General features: G+C 41.5%; 1 protein-coding gene across 1 annotated transcript; it reads right to left on the bottom strand.

Annotated features, from left to right (window-relative positions):
* Nucleotides 1-7,899: 7,899 nt before the first annotated feature.
* cyp27c1 (cytochrome P450, family 27, subfamily C, polypeptide 1) lies at nt 7,900-17,668 on the bottom strand. The gene is made up of 9 exons (XM_030048559.1): nt 17,202-17,668; nt 15,292-15,482; nt 14,628-14,827; nt 13,916-14,125; nt 13,018-13,181; nt 10,426-10,592; nt 10,084-10,162; nt 9,629-9,832; nt 7,900-9,431 (listed from the first exon to the last, which is right to left on the bottom strand). Exons 1-9 carry the CDS (start codon nt 17,490-17,492, stop codon nt 9,303-9,305), a joined length of 1,635 nt encoding a protein of 544 aa, XP_029904419.1. The 5' UTR covers nt 17,493-17,668; the 3' UTR covers nt 7,900-9,302.
* Nucleotides 17,669-18,134: the final 466 nt, after the last annotated feature.

Genomic DNA, 18,134 nt, shown 5'->3' with positions numbered 1-18,134 from the left:
CTGACTGTGCAATATTCGTTTGCTGTTAGTCTTATTGTTTCACATAAATGTGGTGTGTTTTTGTATTTTGTTTATTATTGTATTCGATTATGTACTGTATCATATTTTAATGACCACAAGCCAAATTTCCCTATAACAGATAACAAAACCCTGAACTTGAGCAAAAGCAATTACGTATAATTATGGTAAGATATATATCTATATCTATATCTATATCTATATATCTATATCTGTATATATCTATATCTATAGATATATATCTATAGATATAGATATAGATATAGATATATAGATATAGATATCTATATACACTATATTGCCAAAAGTATTCGCTCAGCTGCCTTCACACACATATGAACATGAGTGACATCCCATTCTTAAACCATAGGATTTAATATGATGTGGGCCCATCCTTTGCAGCTATAACAGCTTCAACTCTTCTAGGAAGGCTTTCCACAAGGTTTAGGAGTGTGTTTATGGGAATTTTTGACCATTCTTCCAGAAGTGCATTTGTGAGGTCAAACACTGATGTTGGTCGAGAAGGCCTGGCTCGCAGTCTCCGCTCTAATTCATCCCAAAGGTGTTCTCTCGGGTTGAGGTCAGGACTCTGTGCAGGCCAGTCAAGTTCATCCACACCAGACTCTGTCATCCATGTCTTTATGGACCTTGCTTTGTGCACTGGTGCGCAGTCGTGTTGGAACAGGAAGGGCCATCTCCAAACTGTTCCCACAAAGTTGGGAGCATGAAATTGTCCAAAATGTCTTTGTATGCTGAAGCATTAAGAGTTCCTTTCACTGGAACTAAGGGGCCGAGCCCAACGTCCGAAAAACAACCCCACACCATAATCCCCCCTCCACCAAACTTTACACTTGGCACAATGCAGTCAGACAAGTACTGTTCTCTTGGCAACCACCAAACCCAGACTTATCCATCAGATTGCCAGACGGAGAAGCGTGACTCGTCACTGCAGAGAACACGTCTCCACTGCTCTAGAGTCCAGTGGCGGTGTGCTTTACACCGCTGCATCCGATGCTTTGCATTGTGCTTGGTGATGTAAGGCTTGGATGCAGCTGCTCGGCCATGGAAACCCATTCCATGAAGCTCTCTACGCACTGCTCTTGAGCTAATCTGAAGATCACATGAAGTTTAAAGGTCTCAAGCTATTGACTCTGCAGAAAGTTGGCGACCTCTTTGCACTATGCGTCTCAGCATCCGCTGACCCCGCTCTGTGATTTTACGTGGCCTACCACTCCGTGGCTGAGTTGCTGTCGTTCCCAATCGCTTCTACTTTGTTATAGTACCACTAACAGTTGATTGTGGAATATTTAGTAGCGAGGAAGTTTCACAACTGGACTTACTGCACAGGTGGCATCCTATTACATTACTATTACAGCACCATGCTGGAATTCACTGAGCTCCTGAGAGCGACCCATTCTTTCACAAATGTTTGTAGAAGTAGTCTGCATGCCTAGGTGCTTGATTTTATACACCTGTGGCCATGGAAGTGATTGGAACACCTGAATTCAATGATTTGGATAGATGAGCGAATACTTTTGGCAATATAGTGTATATCTCTATAGAGATATATCTATAGAGATATATCTATATATCTCTATAGATATATCTATAGAGATATATCTATAGAGATCTCTATAGATATATCTCTATAGAGATAGAGATATATCTCTATAGATATATCTATAGATATATATAGATATATCTCTATAGATATATATATACATATATAAGAGACTAAAAAAAAAGTTTCAAAATGCACTGGAGGTCATAGCTCCATAATCCAGGATTAAAGAAAAGCTGACTGCACAACCCTGTTCCTAGAAAACACACATAAGTAAGGTTTATTTCAGTTCAAGTAACTTTCTGTTCAAGTAAGTTCCACACACTTTCCACACTTACACATGTATTTACTTGTATTTTGCACAGGTCATAGGTTTATAAGGGTTTTCTGAAGGCACTAGATGCATACTATGCAAAGTCAGTAGCTGCCAAGCACATAATTAGTACAACGATACAGAACTTTTACAGCTTTACAGAACTTCATCCATATAAAGACTGACATTACTTTCTTATTCTTGATCAGTGTTATAAAAACTAAAATCTGGTCCTAATATCACACCCTGGGGTACACCTTATCAATGTCTGAAAAATTATGCTATAATCCAATTTACAGAATCGGAGTCGAGACCAATGTGTGACAGGCTGATATATTTAAAAGCAAGAGCCTTTGAAAAATGAATACACTGAGTGTTTACCACTATGCAGGGCTGGAGGGTCAGTGACTGACAATGACACAACCTCAGGTGTTTTTGTCCCAGGTCCAGGCCTAGAGGAATCACAGTTTTAAAGAAGTCATTGTTGTTGTTTTGAAATGAAATTATTCTTTATATTCACCTCACTTGCCGCTGCCAAGCGATTTAACACTCGGTCACATCACCATGTGTTATGAAAAGGTAGGGCTAACTTTCTGTGTTGTTAAGCCACGTTTCACGTTGTTCACACTGCTGCCGTGTCTGAAATACTGAGAATTCAGAGGCCATTAATATTCAGTAATCACGTCAATCATAATCCTGTACAGTAGACACCAAGGGTTACCTCTCAACAATGGCCCTCTATACACTTATATTTTTACACTTTTAATCTATACTTTGTCTTAAACTTTGAATCTTAAAAAGTGAATGAATGACATAGACCATCTTTGCTCCATATTTGAAATTCCTCATTTTCTTTGCAAGGTTATGACTACAGTATTATGGATCTATAGCCTGTATGCTTATAGCCGTTTGGTTATGCTCTACATTTGATGTATTGCTCATACTGACTTTTTGAAAATATTATGAATTTGTAACACCATTCAGTGTTGAATGAATGACATACACCATTTAAAAGAATCAAAAAATAATTTTTATTAGCTTCCAATTTTGCTGGAACTACAGTAGACATGAACAGGTTACAAAAACTAAAGTACAGAAAGACACAAGAGTGGATAAATAGACAGGAGACTTGCAAATGTTTCGGTTTCCTCTACTATGCAAACCAGTGTGAGCGCCCAAAATAGCCAACTCCTACATCCCATTTCCCTCTCCAAAAACTGCTCAAGACCATACAATTTCTCTCTCGAATGCCATTTCATCTGACTCTGCTGTACGTGGCATGTATTCACATAAAAACAATATATAACCCAAAACTTTTCTTTCTGTGTTTCATTTCATTATTGAAGCAACAAAATGTCTTCCTACTGCCACCAAGCTTTGTGTTAATAATGGCTCATTCATCAACACTAATTTGCAAGGCTAATCATCCTTTTGAGTTCATTAAAAACATTCGCTCGATTTATGTGCTGTGATGAACAATCCATTGTCTTTTTTTTTTTTTTTGAACGATGTAAAAACAAATAAAAAATTAACAAATGCTAATGTAACATAAATTTTAAGATGAATTTCCAATTGCTAATCTTTAGTGATTTTCAAGTGGAAATATAAGATGTTCGATACCATTTTTACTTCTGTACATGCAGAGGTTTGGTTCCTGTGGGTAGCATTTTGTGTAAGGCCGCTTCAGAGTTGCTGTAAGGTTTATTTTTTCACTTTGACAGAGCCAGGTTAATGAGTCCAATAGACCTCAAGTCTTTATGCTGAGCTAACACCAATTACCCATAGAGACTGAACCTCTGGACGTACAGAGGTAAACATGGTATCGAGCATGTTGTCTCAGTCTGGGTAAATCAGAAAAAGGGTATTTTGACCAAAATATTGGAGTATTCCTTTAATATAGTATTTATGCAAATGCAGTTTTTTGTCTTGAATACATTTTATTAGTGCAACGGTCAAACCTGTTGTTGCAGCCTGGCAGATGCCATCTTGCACGTCACAAATGAAATATCTGTGCCCTCACACCTGCACCCCGAATAAGGTGCGTATGGTCCTTGTCAATATGCTAATTTTAAGAGCATCCACTCTTAACTTGCTATTTTATCTCTTCCTTAGCTAACATGCATGCCGATTATTTAGTTCCGCATTTGAATGGAAGTAAATAGTCGTGACGTGTCAAATAGTTAGTACAATCAATAGTGAATAGTTGTACAACGTATTAGGTTTGTGGAGCATCAGGCGATTCTTCCACAATATGATCAACTCAAAATATACTTTAAATTTATATGCACCTAACAACTCATGTTATGATTTGGCAAAGTATATAAAAAAAGAAATTTTGCAAGACATTTAACATTACTGTGAGTCATTTATTTAAACTCCTACAGTGAAGCCTGATTTGGATGTCTATTTATTTGTTAATATTCATCTTTTTTTAACCTTAGAGTCACACTGAGGTGAAGCAGGGTCTAATCATTAGATTTTGCTTCTACCAAGGTCCATCACAAGGCATCATGAGTCACATAACAAAACACCCAAATACACCAATAAAATAAATTAGGGATCCCAAATGTACAAAAACATCATGACAACAATAGTTACATTTACAAGAGTGTAAATGTGAGGTTTTACATTCGAGGCCCTCCACAGTACAGCACGTGTTTTGTTTTGTGCCCCATTCGTTTAGTTTGCCAGGTAAGCTCGTGCTGGCCCTGACCACAGGCGGGGTCGGGGGAAGTTGAAATACTCCCCTTATAGGCCACAGGTTTTCTCAGCCATGGGCAAATGCAAATCAACTGAAGTACCCCGTCAGCCCACATCTGATAGACTCTCTCTTCCCCTCACTACTTACCTGACTGTGCAATATTCGTTTGCTGTTAGTCTTATTGTTTCACATAAATGTGGTGTGTTTTTGTATTTTGTTTATTATTGTATTCGATTATGTACTGTATCATATTTTAATGACCACAAGCCAAATTTCCCTATAACAGATAACAAAACCCTGAACTTGAGCAAAAACAATTACATATAATTATGGTAAGATATATATCTATATAGGCGGCACGGTGGTGCAGTGGTTAGCACTGTCGCCTCACAGTGAGAAGGTCCTGGTGTTTTGTTATGTGACTCTATCAGATTTTAGCAGAACTGACCTAAAATATTTCTTGTCATTTGCATCCTCACTTTATTCAATCAGGATCATAGTTTAACCAGATAAAACACAAAACTGTGTCTGATTTAAAATCACCAGTGTGTTTTGTTTAAAAAAAAAAAAAAAAAAAAATTCTTGAATTTACTTCATTGTTTATATATTTTTTTCTTTGTGCACTTCAATTTTGTGTTTACACATTTGCTGTTAATCATTCTCGACTTGTCAGTGGTCTTTGTTTGTAAAGTTCTATCTATATCTGATATAGATATAGATCAGAGACTTAAAAAAAAGTTTCAAAATGCACTGGAGATCATCCCAGGTTTTTGCAGCACAGTATCTAAAGGCAATGTTTCTCAGACGATGACTCTAAATAAGGGGGCAATTTTGGATAAAAGATTCGCAAATTAACAAATCACCAGTGCTGATCCCTTCTAACACAATACAGAGATGGTCAGACAACTTTTCCACATAAGACGTGATGAGTGAAATAGCTAGTAATTATAGATCTGAGTGCCAAGTGCTTGATAGCAGCAGAGGGTTTCAGAGTGGATGCAGCTGAATGCCTGTAGGTCATAGCTCCATAATCCTGGATTAAAGAAAAGATGACTGCACAACCCTGTTCCTCGAAAACACACATAAGTAAGGTTTATTTCAGTTCAAGTAACTTTGTTCCACACACTTTCCACACTTACACATGTATTTACTTGTATTTTGCACAGGTCATAGGTTTATAAGGGTTTTCTGAAGGCACTAGATGCATACTATACAAAGTCAGTAGCTGCCAAGCACATAATTAGTACAACAATACAGAACTTTTACAGCTTTACAGAACTTCATCCATATAAAGACTGACATTACTTTCTTATTCTTGATCAGTGTTATAAAAACTAAAATCTGGTCCTCTGTGTGGCATTTATCTGGTCTCTGATCTGAGCTGCTGCTAACTTGCGATTTCTGAGGCTGGTGACTCGGATGAACTTGTCCTTAGAAGCAGAGGTGACTCTTGGTCTTCCTTTCCTGGGTCGGTCCTCATGTGTGCCAGTTTTGTTGTAGCGCTTGATGGTTTTTGCGACTCCACTTGGGGACACATTTAAAATTTTTGCAATTTTCCGGACTGACTGACCTTCATTTCTTAAAGTAATGATGGCCACTCGTTTTACTTTAGTTAGCTGATTGGTTCTTGCCATAATATGAATTTTAACAGTTGTCCAATAGGGCTGTCGGCTGTGTAGTAACCTGACTTCTGCACAACACAACTGATGGTCCCAACCCCATTGATAAAGCAAGAAATTCCACTAATTAACCCTGATAAGGCACACCTGTGAAGTGAAAACCATTTCAGGTGACTACCTTTTGAAGCTCATCGAGAGAATGCCAAGAGTGTGCAAAGCAGTAATCAGAGCAAAGGGTGGTTATTTTGAAGAAACTAGAATATAAAACATGTTTTCAGTTATTTCACCTTTTTTTGTTAAGTACATAACTCCACATGTGTTCATTCATAGTTTTGATTCCTTGAGTGAGAATCTACAATGTAAATAGTCATGAAAATAAAGAAAACGCATTGAATGAGAAGGTGTGTCCAAACTTTTGGCCTGTACTGTATCTCCATATCGACTGTCCCATCACATCTGATGTCAGATCAAAGGAGATTGGCACCGTTTGGCAGCGTAATGAAAACCCAACTTGATCACCTGTCAGCCAAACAATGTGTCCAGTACGGTGATGTCTTTTTTCCAGTCATGGTGTCTGGCGCTGCTCGTGTTAACTACACAGTTCTACTTCCATATATATAAATATTCCACACTAATCGAAAATGTAAAAGGCATCAGTTCCTTGCCAGACTCTGGGCGTTTAGAACAGCAAATGTAAAAGCTTTCATGAACCGGATTTTGTTTTAATCTCTAGTGTGTTGTTGCATCAGTAAGTGATGGAGTCGAAAGTTGCAAAACAAGCATGTACTGTATTTATATGAAGATGGCGAGGATTATCCTTTGAGGTAAAAACATTCATTAAAAATGGGCGCTTCAAAGTTAAATTTATATTTGCTCATAAAAATCAATAACTTTAACAGACGGTGACAGAGCTGGAAAAAGAGAGATGTGAGGCAGGTAGGTAATGGAAAGACAGGGGAATGAGGAAGACGAATGTAAGGATAGATGCATGGATGGATGGATGGATGGATGGATGGATGGATGGATAGATGAATGGCAGGTAGCTCCAGCAACATTCCCGCAGCCAAGATTGGCCTCATTGTCCTGAGTGTGTGATGCTGCTGCTGCTCTCTTCCTCCATGTCAATTGTATAAACTTTCATGACGCCTTCGCGCAGCGCATTTTAACTCCCTACCTAAATTTATTTACAATCATCTACACAAATAAATGGTTTGTGTTTTTGCCAAGCAGATGCTAAATTACTGGTGGTAGAGTGCTTCCAATACAATTCTTGGTATGTGTGAAATATGCATCAACAGCATCTGTGTGATACATACACCAGCTCGGCTGCATTAAGACTGGATGTGGTTTGAGGTGAATTTGCGACAATAGTCTACAAGGGGGTAAGGTGAGGACAGGGGCTTATTTGATTGGTTTAAAGTGAATCGGCTGTGTCAAACCCACTCCACGCCTTCTCTCCTCCCTTCCGCCGGTAGGAGGGACATCAGAGTAGGCAACTTGCGCCAGTGTGCACGGTGTGCCAAACTTGCAAAATCCAACTGGGTGTTGGTAGTCGTTTGGGGTGTTGGTAGTCGTTTGGTTATGCTCTACATTTGATGCATTGCTGATGCTGACTTTTTGAAAATATTATGAATTTGTAACACCTTTCAGTGTTGAATGAATAACATACACCATTTAAAAGAATCATTAAATCATTTTTATTGGCTTCCAATTTTGCTGGAACTACAGTAGACATGAACAGGTTACAAAAACTAAAGTACAGAAAGACACAAGAGTGGATAAATAGACAGGAGACTTGCAAATGTTTCGGTTTCCTCTACTATGCAAACCAGTGTGAGCGCCCAAAATAGCCAACTCCTACATCCCATTTCCCCCTCCAAAAACTGCTCAAGACCATACAATTTCTCTCTCGAATGCCGTTTCATCTGACTCTGCTGTACGTGGCATGTATTCACATAAAAACAATATATAACCCAAAACTTTTCTTTTTGTGTTTCATTTCATTATTGAAGCAACAAAATGTCTTCCTACTGCCACCAAGCTTTGTGTTAATAATGGCTCATTCATCAACACTAATTTGCAAGGCTAATCATCCTTTTGAGTTCATTAAGAACGTTAGCTGGATTTATGTGCTGTGATGAACAACCCATTACCAGTATGAAGCGTGCCAGCAGTTGGATGGATGATGGTTGTGGCCTACTTTGATGTCAGACAAATTACAGACCAACCATATATCCCACACTTTCAGCTAAATTTGGTCTAAATTAACTCCCACCAACGCAGGTTAATTTACTTTGCCAGGCTGTTATTTATTTTACTTCATTTTTGAAAAAAATGTCCTTTTTTTGGAAAGGTGTAAAAACAAATAAAAAATGAACAAATATGTTGAAACCTGTCTCGCCACTAACTGCATTCTTATTGTAAAATGAGTAAACTCTGATTGAAAACATGTAATAAATTTAAATGACTGAATTTGATTTTTTCTCAATCTCAGATCTCTGGAAATTTGGTGGTGCTAAATCAAAGCAATGTGGGGAAAAATGTTTTGCAATGTGCAGACAACATGATCGCCACTGTAAGATGACTGTACACGTACGTAGTAAAAAAGCAAGTCTTCATTACATTCAGTGTCGTCCTTCATCATTCCAACCACTTTCTCAATCTTAGGGAGGAAACAACATAAACTGATTAAATAATTATCATTGTCTGTGTGTGTGTGTGTGTGTGTGTGTGTGTGTGTAGAGATACAGTGTAAAATAGAATTTAGTACATTTTTTCCACTCACTATTTTAAATAGGATGAGTGGAAGGAGGTGTGGGTTTCAGTAACTACAAACAACAACAAACAAATAAAGAACAGCTTTTGTTTTTACATTATTGGTCCAGAGCTACTTTTTTGTGTCCTCTTTACTATCAACACAGTAGAATATGAAACACATCTCACATTTCTTGCCTGAGTAAAACCTCAGTCACAGATCAGCACAGGTGACCTGTGATCGCACAGGAAAGGAGAAGTGTACTAAAAAGCAGTGTGTTCAAACCTGCTGCTAGTGATTCTGATCTTCAACAAAAGTAAAATACACAGTAGGCCTTAAGGAGACCAGCTTTCCCTGCTGGTGAACTGCAGGTTGATGGGGGCAGAAGGGCAGAGCAGGCCGTGGGTTTTAGCCTTCACCTCGGTGCTGAGCGGGGACACGCCGATGTGGAACCTCTGAATGAGCTGTAACAGGAAAACAACAAACAGCTGCGTGTGAGCAGTGCTAATGGATCATAGTCATAAACAAGGCAACAGTGGGAACGGCCCTCAAGTTCTCTACAACTATAAGACCTCCACAGATTTGTGCTTTTGTGTGAAGTTGTGCATGTGTGAGTTGTGTGCGCATAATCATGCATGTGCAGGTAGATGTAATCCATTACCCTTGTGAGTGCTAGGTGCATCTCTAACTCTGCTATTCTCCTGCCGATGCAGCTTCTGATGCCATAGCCAAAGGGGATTGAGCCAAAGTTGTCGACGCGATCTGTGGTGTCTTTCCGTATCCAGCGGTCAGGTCTGAAGTCGGCAGCACTGAGGAAATTGTCCTCATCCCATGATGTCGAGTAGTGACACAGGGCCAGCTGAGTCTAACACAGCAAGAAGAGAGAAAAATGTTGTGTAGTGAGAACAACTGGCCATTGCGCATGTGTTTGTATGAGAGAGACAAAAAAAGAAGGAGGAACAGAGAGATGCGTGAGTAATACAGCATCATGTTACATCTGGTTCCTCTGTAATGTTTTTGGCTGACTGGGACAGTTTTTTTCTTTCCTTTTTTGAACACATGCAAACTCCAGATTCACATCTATTATGCTGCCCAGCAGCTCCATATCAGTCTTACCCCTTTGGGGATGAAGTATCCGCCCACCACCAAGTCATCCTGGGTAATCCGTCCGTTGCCAGGGAGAACTGGAAAAAGCCTGCTCCCAGGGAGGAGCACACAAAGACTGTTATTCAACAGCCCTATACATTACTGTTCTCACCAATTTTAACTTGGATGTAAAAGAAAGAAACTACCCGAGAGGAACGTATCAGGCAAAGGCAAATGCTGGTCCATTATACAATGTATTGATAGACTGTTTCTCACATTTCAAGTGGAAGCAAACAAGAAATGTGACATAGAGAGATAAAGAGAGATAAAGACAACAAGTTGGGAGACTTGAGAGGTTCATGCAGTCTGTACCTGAGTGTCTCTTTGACCAGGCCTCTGATGAGAGGCAGACGAGGGACATCGTCAGCTGTGGGGACCGCTTCCTGTCCCAGAGTCCTTGTCACCTCCTCATAGATTTGCTGCTGCACTTGAGGGTGACACGCCAACAGGTAGGTGGCCCATGACATGGTGAAAGATGTCTGGGAGCGGGAAAGTGGTGAGAGAAATATATAAACATATAAACTGCTTTTTGCATTTAGGTTGAAAATGATTCTTTCATTATGGTTTTCTCATTCCTTATCAAAGAGCATCACTGAAACTTAGAGATGTTTCCTTGTTTTGCAAGGAGTTTGACTATTAAGTGATACAAGAGTTTGTATGAAGTTGCATAAGTGTTAGGAAACAGAGAAGGGGTGGGATTTGAGGGTGGATGGGTGGGTGAGTTGGATGCCTGAAGCACGTGCTGAGGAGACACTAAAGTCCACAGCACCCGCTGCACTCATTAGCCCAATCTTACATCACTCATGGCCTCTTCACTCCCCCATTCTTATCTGTGTATTCTGTGACTGTGGTCACATGTGCCCCTCTAAACAGCTTTCCACAATGTAACAGAGTTGAATGGATTTTTAAAATACCACAAAATGTAATTCATCATCAATAGTTTAGGATCACGAATGTCCATTGGCACATGAGCTTGAATCTCCCTCTATCTGTAAATTTCCCCTGCACTGGCCAATCTGCTCCACATGCTGGCCACAGCACGCTCTAATCGGCTTCTGTGTCAGTCGTCACATCCCACTCATTTCACGCTTTTCCTTCCTCTCACACGAACCCTGATAGCTTTAATTTCCTCCTTCCTTTATTCAAACCGCCTCTCCCACTCTGGCAACTTTTTCAGTCACCCAGCGCACTGTCCCTGATTGTTCCTCCCCTCTTCCTTCTCTGACTCATTGAGAAGACATGTGCCAGCACGTCAGCGCCATTCAAATTCTACTGAAGCCATGTGGGCGAATGAGCAAGTGAGAACATGCCATCCTTCCGGGACTCATGCTATACCATTACTCCTCCGCGTTATTACAACACAGCACTGCCTCATTTTGGCTCTTACAGTGGCTCTTTCTTGTCATCGTCTCGGCTACCCTTTTTCCAGCCTCCTCAATGGTCCACCTGGTGTTTTCATGAAATCTATATAGTGATAGGAAGCCTTGTCACCGCTAACATCACACTTATTAGACACCAAGTTCAGTCTGGGGTCAGCGTCGCCCAGAGGAACCGCCAAAGGATGAAAAGGGTATCTGACCAAGCGCCTCCCCCATGTTTTTGCGCCCCTTGTCCTTTCCACGTCCCTAACTCCTCTGCCATTCCAGTTTCGTTCTCCTTCTCTGCCGTCACCCGCTCCCCAGCCACCCCATTGGTTCCTAATCAAGCCCAGCTGGCACAGACTATGGCAACACCTCAGACAAAGCCACAGAGGAATCATATTACAAAAACTCATCCGAACACAGCTGCACAAGGCTTTTCTATCTCTTCTCCATCTCCCCTGTCTTCTCCTCTTTTACTAAAACCTGTCTCGCACTCCACTTCCCTCCTCTTTACCGTGTTTCTCTTCGCTCTCTCCGTGGGCCCACCCCCTCCTCTCTCACCTCTGCCCAGCCGGTGCTATAATTCTGGCTGTGTCTAACGCGTCTTGACAGCTCCTGTGTGTGCTGAGTAAAGGCAAATGCACCATGAGGTCAGGTAATGGCTCAGCTAAGTCCACCCCCTGCCAGGATGTGACCGTTGCAACAAGTTCAACAAAAACACACACACCCTTTTATCCCTCGGCCCCCGCTCAGTGCAGAAACCCCCTGCACTGATAACTCCGATTAATCTGACAGTATCCAAAACAAATCAGGCCACATACCTCTGCCTCCCTCATTTGTGCACACATGTATCAGACAATGGTCAAACAGCATGAAAATTCCTTTTCTTTAACAGGTTTGGAGGAGAAGATGGCAGAGATGTATCGTATCAGGGCAATTCAGATGGCGTAAGGTCAGTTCTCAATCACGGAGAAGTATTTGGAACCAATTTCGGCTGATCGTCTTTAATTTTTCCGTCACTCTTTTGATTTTGAAACCATGCCCAAGCAGACTGGAACCAACGCAGATAGTTATTTGCATGTAGTATTTCACTCAGGTCTGATGTGGAGACACCCCCCTCCCTCCCACACACACACACACACACATATCCCCAACACAGATGCCTGACACAGATGTCTGGTGGAGGAAAAAAGACAAAAGCCCCCCTGTGTAGATCTAACAGGCAGAGACAAATGAGAAGAAACTAAATCTGAGTGAGAACAACTTTGTCAGTGGGACACTCTGTAACCCCCCAATTCACTGCGCTGACCTGACGCTGGCACAGCTACACAGGCAAAGATGTGGCGCCAGAAACCCAAGCTTTGAAACTCAACACTGACACACACACACACACACACCACAGCCTCCATACCAGCCGCAAAAGACTGTACCTCCGCGCTCCTCCACTGCACATGCACTCCCTGCTAAACCCTCCCCTCTACAAACATATGCACTGACACTTCTCCCTGCACACACACACACACACACAATCTCACACACAAACCGTGTCAACCCCCGCCAGCAGCATCTCCGTCATGTTGGCGTAGATCTCCTCCAGGTTCATCTCCTTGGTAACTAGCATGTGTGTGAGCAGTCCCCCCTTCACTTCCTCTCCCCGCTCCAGCTGGGCCTTGATCTCCCCCAGCCTGTTATCGACATGGATCTGGCCTGGGACCAGACAGAAGAAAAAGAGAGGGTGGGATGAATGAAGAGGGGGAAGAATGGAGCGGAGATGGGAGAGGGTAGTGAAGGGAAGGATTGGTTATGTAACAGAGGGACCCCATACTCCCACTGCAGTATAGATTTACATTCAAGTCTACATTCCATTCTGCTGATGCTACGCTATTCAGAATTCAGCTCATTCTCATGCAAATCTAAGTTTTCTGTTTGTTTGTTTGTTTGTTTTTTATGTAATCCCTTCCACTCTTGATTTCTCCTTGAATTTTCTCATCAAAGTTAGAAAAAAAGAAAAATCCATGTGGAATGACAATGGCACGCACAAATTCTGTATTTGCTGGTTGCAGCGTTTCAATGAAGCTACATCACACTTACGATTGGTGAAATTTTAAAATCCCAGCTGCCATTGATTTATTGCTTAAATATATTGAAAATATCCACAGTCTGGTGCATCATTTTATCCACATTTCCCAGCAATTCAGCAGGACATAGGTGGTATCTTTGACACCTCAGGAGTTCCACTAGAATTCAATACATTTCTCGAAGTTTGAACAAAGCTCGGCCATGCAGCATGCCTTTGTAATGATGAACCCGCTGATGGGACCCCACAGAGTTTAAAAAAGACTGGTATTAGCATTACTAGTGTTGCTATGTTTACACAGTGGCAGTATTGGAAGGATTTATACACCGCCGGTTGTCAAAGAAGACAAGCAGCAAACGCTTACTGAATTTGAAAAGGCCGTCCCAAGATTTGCAGAACTCCTCCCATGGTTTGGGGATGATGGGCCGCAGCCATTTAGGGATTGCCCCGGCGTACATGGTGGTCTTGAAGGAGCTGAACATGAGGTGCAGGGCAGTGATGTACTCTTGGGTGTCCTGGGGAATCACATTCTCCAGACAGCCAAGCCGACACTCGTACAAAATGGCTGCCACAGCTGCAAAGAGAAAGGGTGGTTTGGTGGTGAGCTGAATAGAAAGTTTACTCTCGGAAAAGGAGCTGCGACAATCATTTCTTCCCCGTGGAGCCCTGCTGCAATTATTTCTTCCCCAGCTTGGAGAGGAAGTTTTTTTTTTTTTTTTTTTTTTCAGCATGAATAATACAGCACAGTGGCAATTTTAGCAGTCGTCTATGGAATGTCAGTGCTTGGCAAGTATGTGACAATCCCAAGTCTAGAAGTATTACAACATTAGCCTCAGCACTAAATGTCATGATATACGAACACACTCTTGTTCTTTCTTTCCCATGTATTTTTATATATTTTTTTCACTTTCTTCACCTCTTCCTGCCTGCCTTCTCTCCTCACTGGCTCCCACACCCTCCCACACCGTCCTTCTTCCTTCATCTATATCACACCTGTCTTCCTCCTCCTCCCCCTCAAGTTATCCCACCCGGCCCATTCATTTTCCTCACAACCAACCCCTTTGATCTTTACAGACCCTCCATGGCATATTTGAAGAAGAGGTCGTTCACATTGAGGACAGTTGTTCCACCGGGTCCCTGGCTGCGCAGCTCGCAAACCCTCCTCACCAGGTCATCTACGACTTTGTTCACGTCATCAGAGAAAACGGCAACATCACGTGGGCGCAGGATGAGCTGCCTGAGCACGCTGCGCATCTTCAGCCAGTCCTCTCCCTCGCTGGGAAACAGGAAACAGAAGACAAGATGACGTGTGAGCTTTCTTAGATGCTGTCTTACTTTTATGCAAGACATTAATGAACTAAAGAAAATGATTACGATTTGAGGAATCAAAGTATTGACACTATTATCAAAGAACTGATGTCGAACAAGGACGGTACAGTTTTTCAAAGATCATAGGTGTACAAAAGGTAATTACTACAAGGTAAGAGAGTAGAAGTAAAAGGCCCATGGGTACTGTTGTTGGTCAAGGTTGCAACTACGCACAGGACAGTGAAATGAAAAAAAAAAAAAAGCTAGATATTTTCTTAGCACCCTGAACTTGAAAATGTTGCATGGATGCTGAGTTAGTTCAAGAATTTGGTTCAATACCCACTGACAAAATCCTCCAGTCTGGCTCTTTGAGTATTTTATTTTGGGAGGAAGGTGTAAGGATTCAAAGGTCTAAAGTTGAAAGGAACTCACGCTGAGATAAGGCCAGTGGATCGGCCCCTCAGGTCTCTGTACTCCTTCCAGGACTCCATGTTGGCTCTCTGAGGGGCGACACCCTCCGCCCTCAGCACCTGAGCCACCAGATCACGATCGGCCACGGACACCACCAGCTGGGGTCCGAAACGGGATTTGAAAATTTTTCCATACTTCTGCGTGTGCTCCATCTGTAAAGCAGTAGAGACCACAACACAATCACTCTTGCTGCTATAGGCGCACATGGATAAGCAGCCATGTTTCTTATGTCCGACACACATTCAAACAGAAAGCATTAGGAGCTGGTGGAAACTCGCCTCTGGAAAACTATATTTTCATCAAGCTTTCACATTTCAGTCTCATTGCTCTGCTATATATCTTAAGCCACATCTCAAAATCAAACTTTAGGCATCCTAATTGGGTGTTAGGTTGACAACACAATATGTCCTTCAGGTCAGTAGTGTATTTTATTATGTTTATTTTGATGGTAAAAGTGACGTAACATGTATGTTCCTCTGACTTGTGTATCAATGCTTAACTCATCATGCTGGTGAACTTTTTAGCAACAAAGCATTACAGTCAATGTACTGATGTATTTATTTATCAGAGTGATGTTTTAATTTGGTAAATCATTTTACGTTCATCAGAATCACAATCAGACATACTTTTTTGATCCCCGAGGGGAAATTCTGCAATACATCAAAAGTGGCTGCTCATTCTTGTAACTTTCTTATTTGCATTTTGAAAAACAAGTCTAACAAATGCAGATGAGCACTGGATCTACAAAGAAGGAAAATATGTCTTTTGCACTTATGAGTTTTGAGTTTTGAGAACTTAGGAGGAAGGCACAAGAAGTCAAAGGAACTTTAAATGTTGTTCTTTTAGCCAGAACATTATTTGTTATCAAGCTTACATTTTGTTCTATCCTTTTACTGTCGTTTGGCCCAAATTTCTACATCAAATGGAGAAACGTGTCTTATGCAAGAGTAACTTATGCTAAAATGGAAAATCGGAATGTTTTGCTGATACAATTACGGAAAGTACCAGTAAGCAGAAAACGATATAGATAGATTTCCGTCTGTGGAGATTCTCGGTCAGTCAAGTCGACTGTAGATTTCAGAAATTTCTGAAATCTACTATCAAGTCCAGTCGATTTTGCTCTAACCCTACTTGCATAGATAGATTTCCCATTTAATTGGACTGAAAAATGTTGTGATAACGCGCAGCAACATGCAACGGAGAAATAAAGTAGCGATGATGAGAGTTAATTGGCAAAACCAGTGATTAGTTGTTGTTTTTAAGAATTTAGTTTTACTACAAATAGCGATCGTTCGTTGGGATTTCCATTTCGGAAACAAACGAGACTGATGAGTTGACATAAAAACGGCTCCATGTAGAAAAGCAGATTCGTGCATTGCCCCCCACTGACTGACCGACACAGTGCTTACACTGTAATGAAGACTATTGTCTACTTAAGTGTCGTGCGCTCACTATGAAGCAGTGGGCAGCAGCCTGGTTTTGTCATGTTGACTAAAACCTAATTTGCACATTTCCCTACTTGGAGCGTTTAGATCGCGATCAAAGAGAGCTTTAAGCCTACCTGCTGCAGCTGTGAAGCGGGAAATGCCCTTTCAGTGCTGCACTTAACTCCCTAACATACAAAACTCTCGTGGGTAAAAACACCTTGAAGGGGAGCTGCTGACCGCTGGCCAAACTCCTGGTGCGCTTTTACGCAACAGACTGTGCCATTTTACGCATAGGTGGCAGAAACAGCTGGTGATGAGGCAGAGACTAATATCAGATGTTTCTAGGGGGAAGATGCCAAAAATACTAGTTAACCCCTGAACATTTCCATCTGCACTTAGTCCCTTATGGATTAGTGGGCAGCGAGAAATGCAACTGATGATTACCTGGATTTCATGAATTCTGCTGAACCCGTCTCGATAGAAGAATTCAATGAGGTTGCCAACGGTGCTGGGTCCGGGCATCTCCTTCAGGCTCTTGATCCTAGCTGTCTTGTTAGCGGCCGCTGGTGGGATCAAATCTTCAGATATAGCCTCTTGTCCAGCCGCAGAGATCCGCAACGCTTCGCTAGCCGCCGACTTGTGCAGGGCGCGCAAAATTAGGGACATCTGCTTATTTAGCGGGTGGCTTTGAAAATTCTTGCAGCACACGTTCATAATGGGATTCAGAATTGCCATTGTCTGAATGTTTTGTGGTTGACGCAGCTGCAGATGTTGTTGTCCTCTTGCTTGAAACAAAGTTTGGATTAGGCCTCTTGCAAAAGTCTGAAACCGCGGAGTTCACATCTGCAGATGCATGTCCCTGGCACGTGAGGAGCAAGTCCTGTGTGTGGGGGTACTGTAGTGTCAGATTGGATTTATACTTTTAAAGAGCTGCTTGTGCAACTCAAGGAGTGGAACAGGATTGGATATTCGCTCCAAAAGAAGGGAGGGATAACTCTTTTTTCGGATGTGGGCGTTTCCCCGAAAATGCTGTTGGGTTCATTCTTCCATAGAGGAGGAGTGGATTACAACGTGCCAAAACACAGTTACATCACCTGTCAATCAACCTGTGTGTGTGATGGCTCCCCCTCCACTTTCTGCACGAGAAAAGGATTACAATTACATAGAGCCAAATCATAAGTTTCTATTTAGTTTATATCTTCTGTCATAAGACGTTGAGAAAGCTCAATCTCTCCCTCTCCCTCACACACTCTCTAAAAGGATAAAGGAAGATTTACAGTAATGTATTCTGCACAGTGTCACAATGCACAGACTATGTACAATAAAGTGTATCTTAAAGTATATTAAAGTAATGTAGAGTTCATATGTTATGAAACA

Source organism: Myripristis murdjan, chromosome 3 (genome assembly GCF_902150065.1).
Source record: "Myripristis murdjan chromosome 3, fMyrMur1.1, whole genome shotgun sequence".
Lineage (NCBI taxonomy): Eukaryota > Metazoa > Chordata > Actinopteri > Holocentriformes > Holocentridae > Myripristis > Myripristis murdjan.
This window is presented reverse-complemented; position numbering and strand designations above follow the sequence as displayed.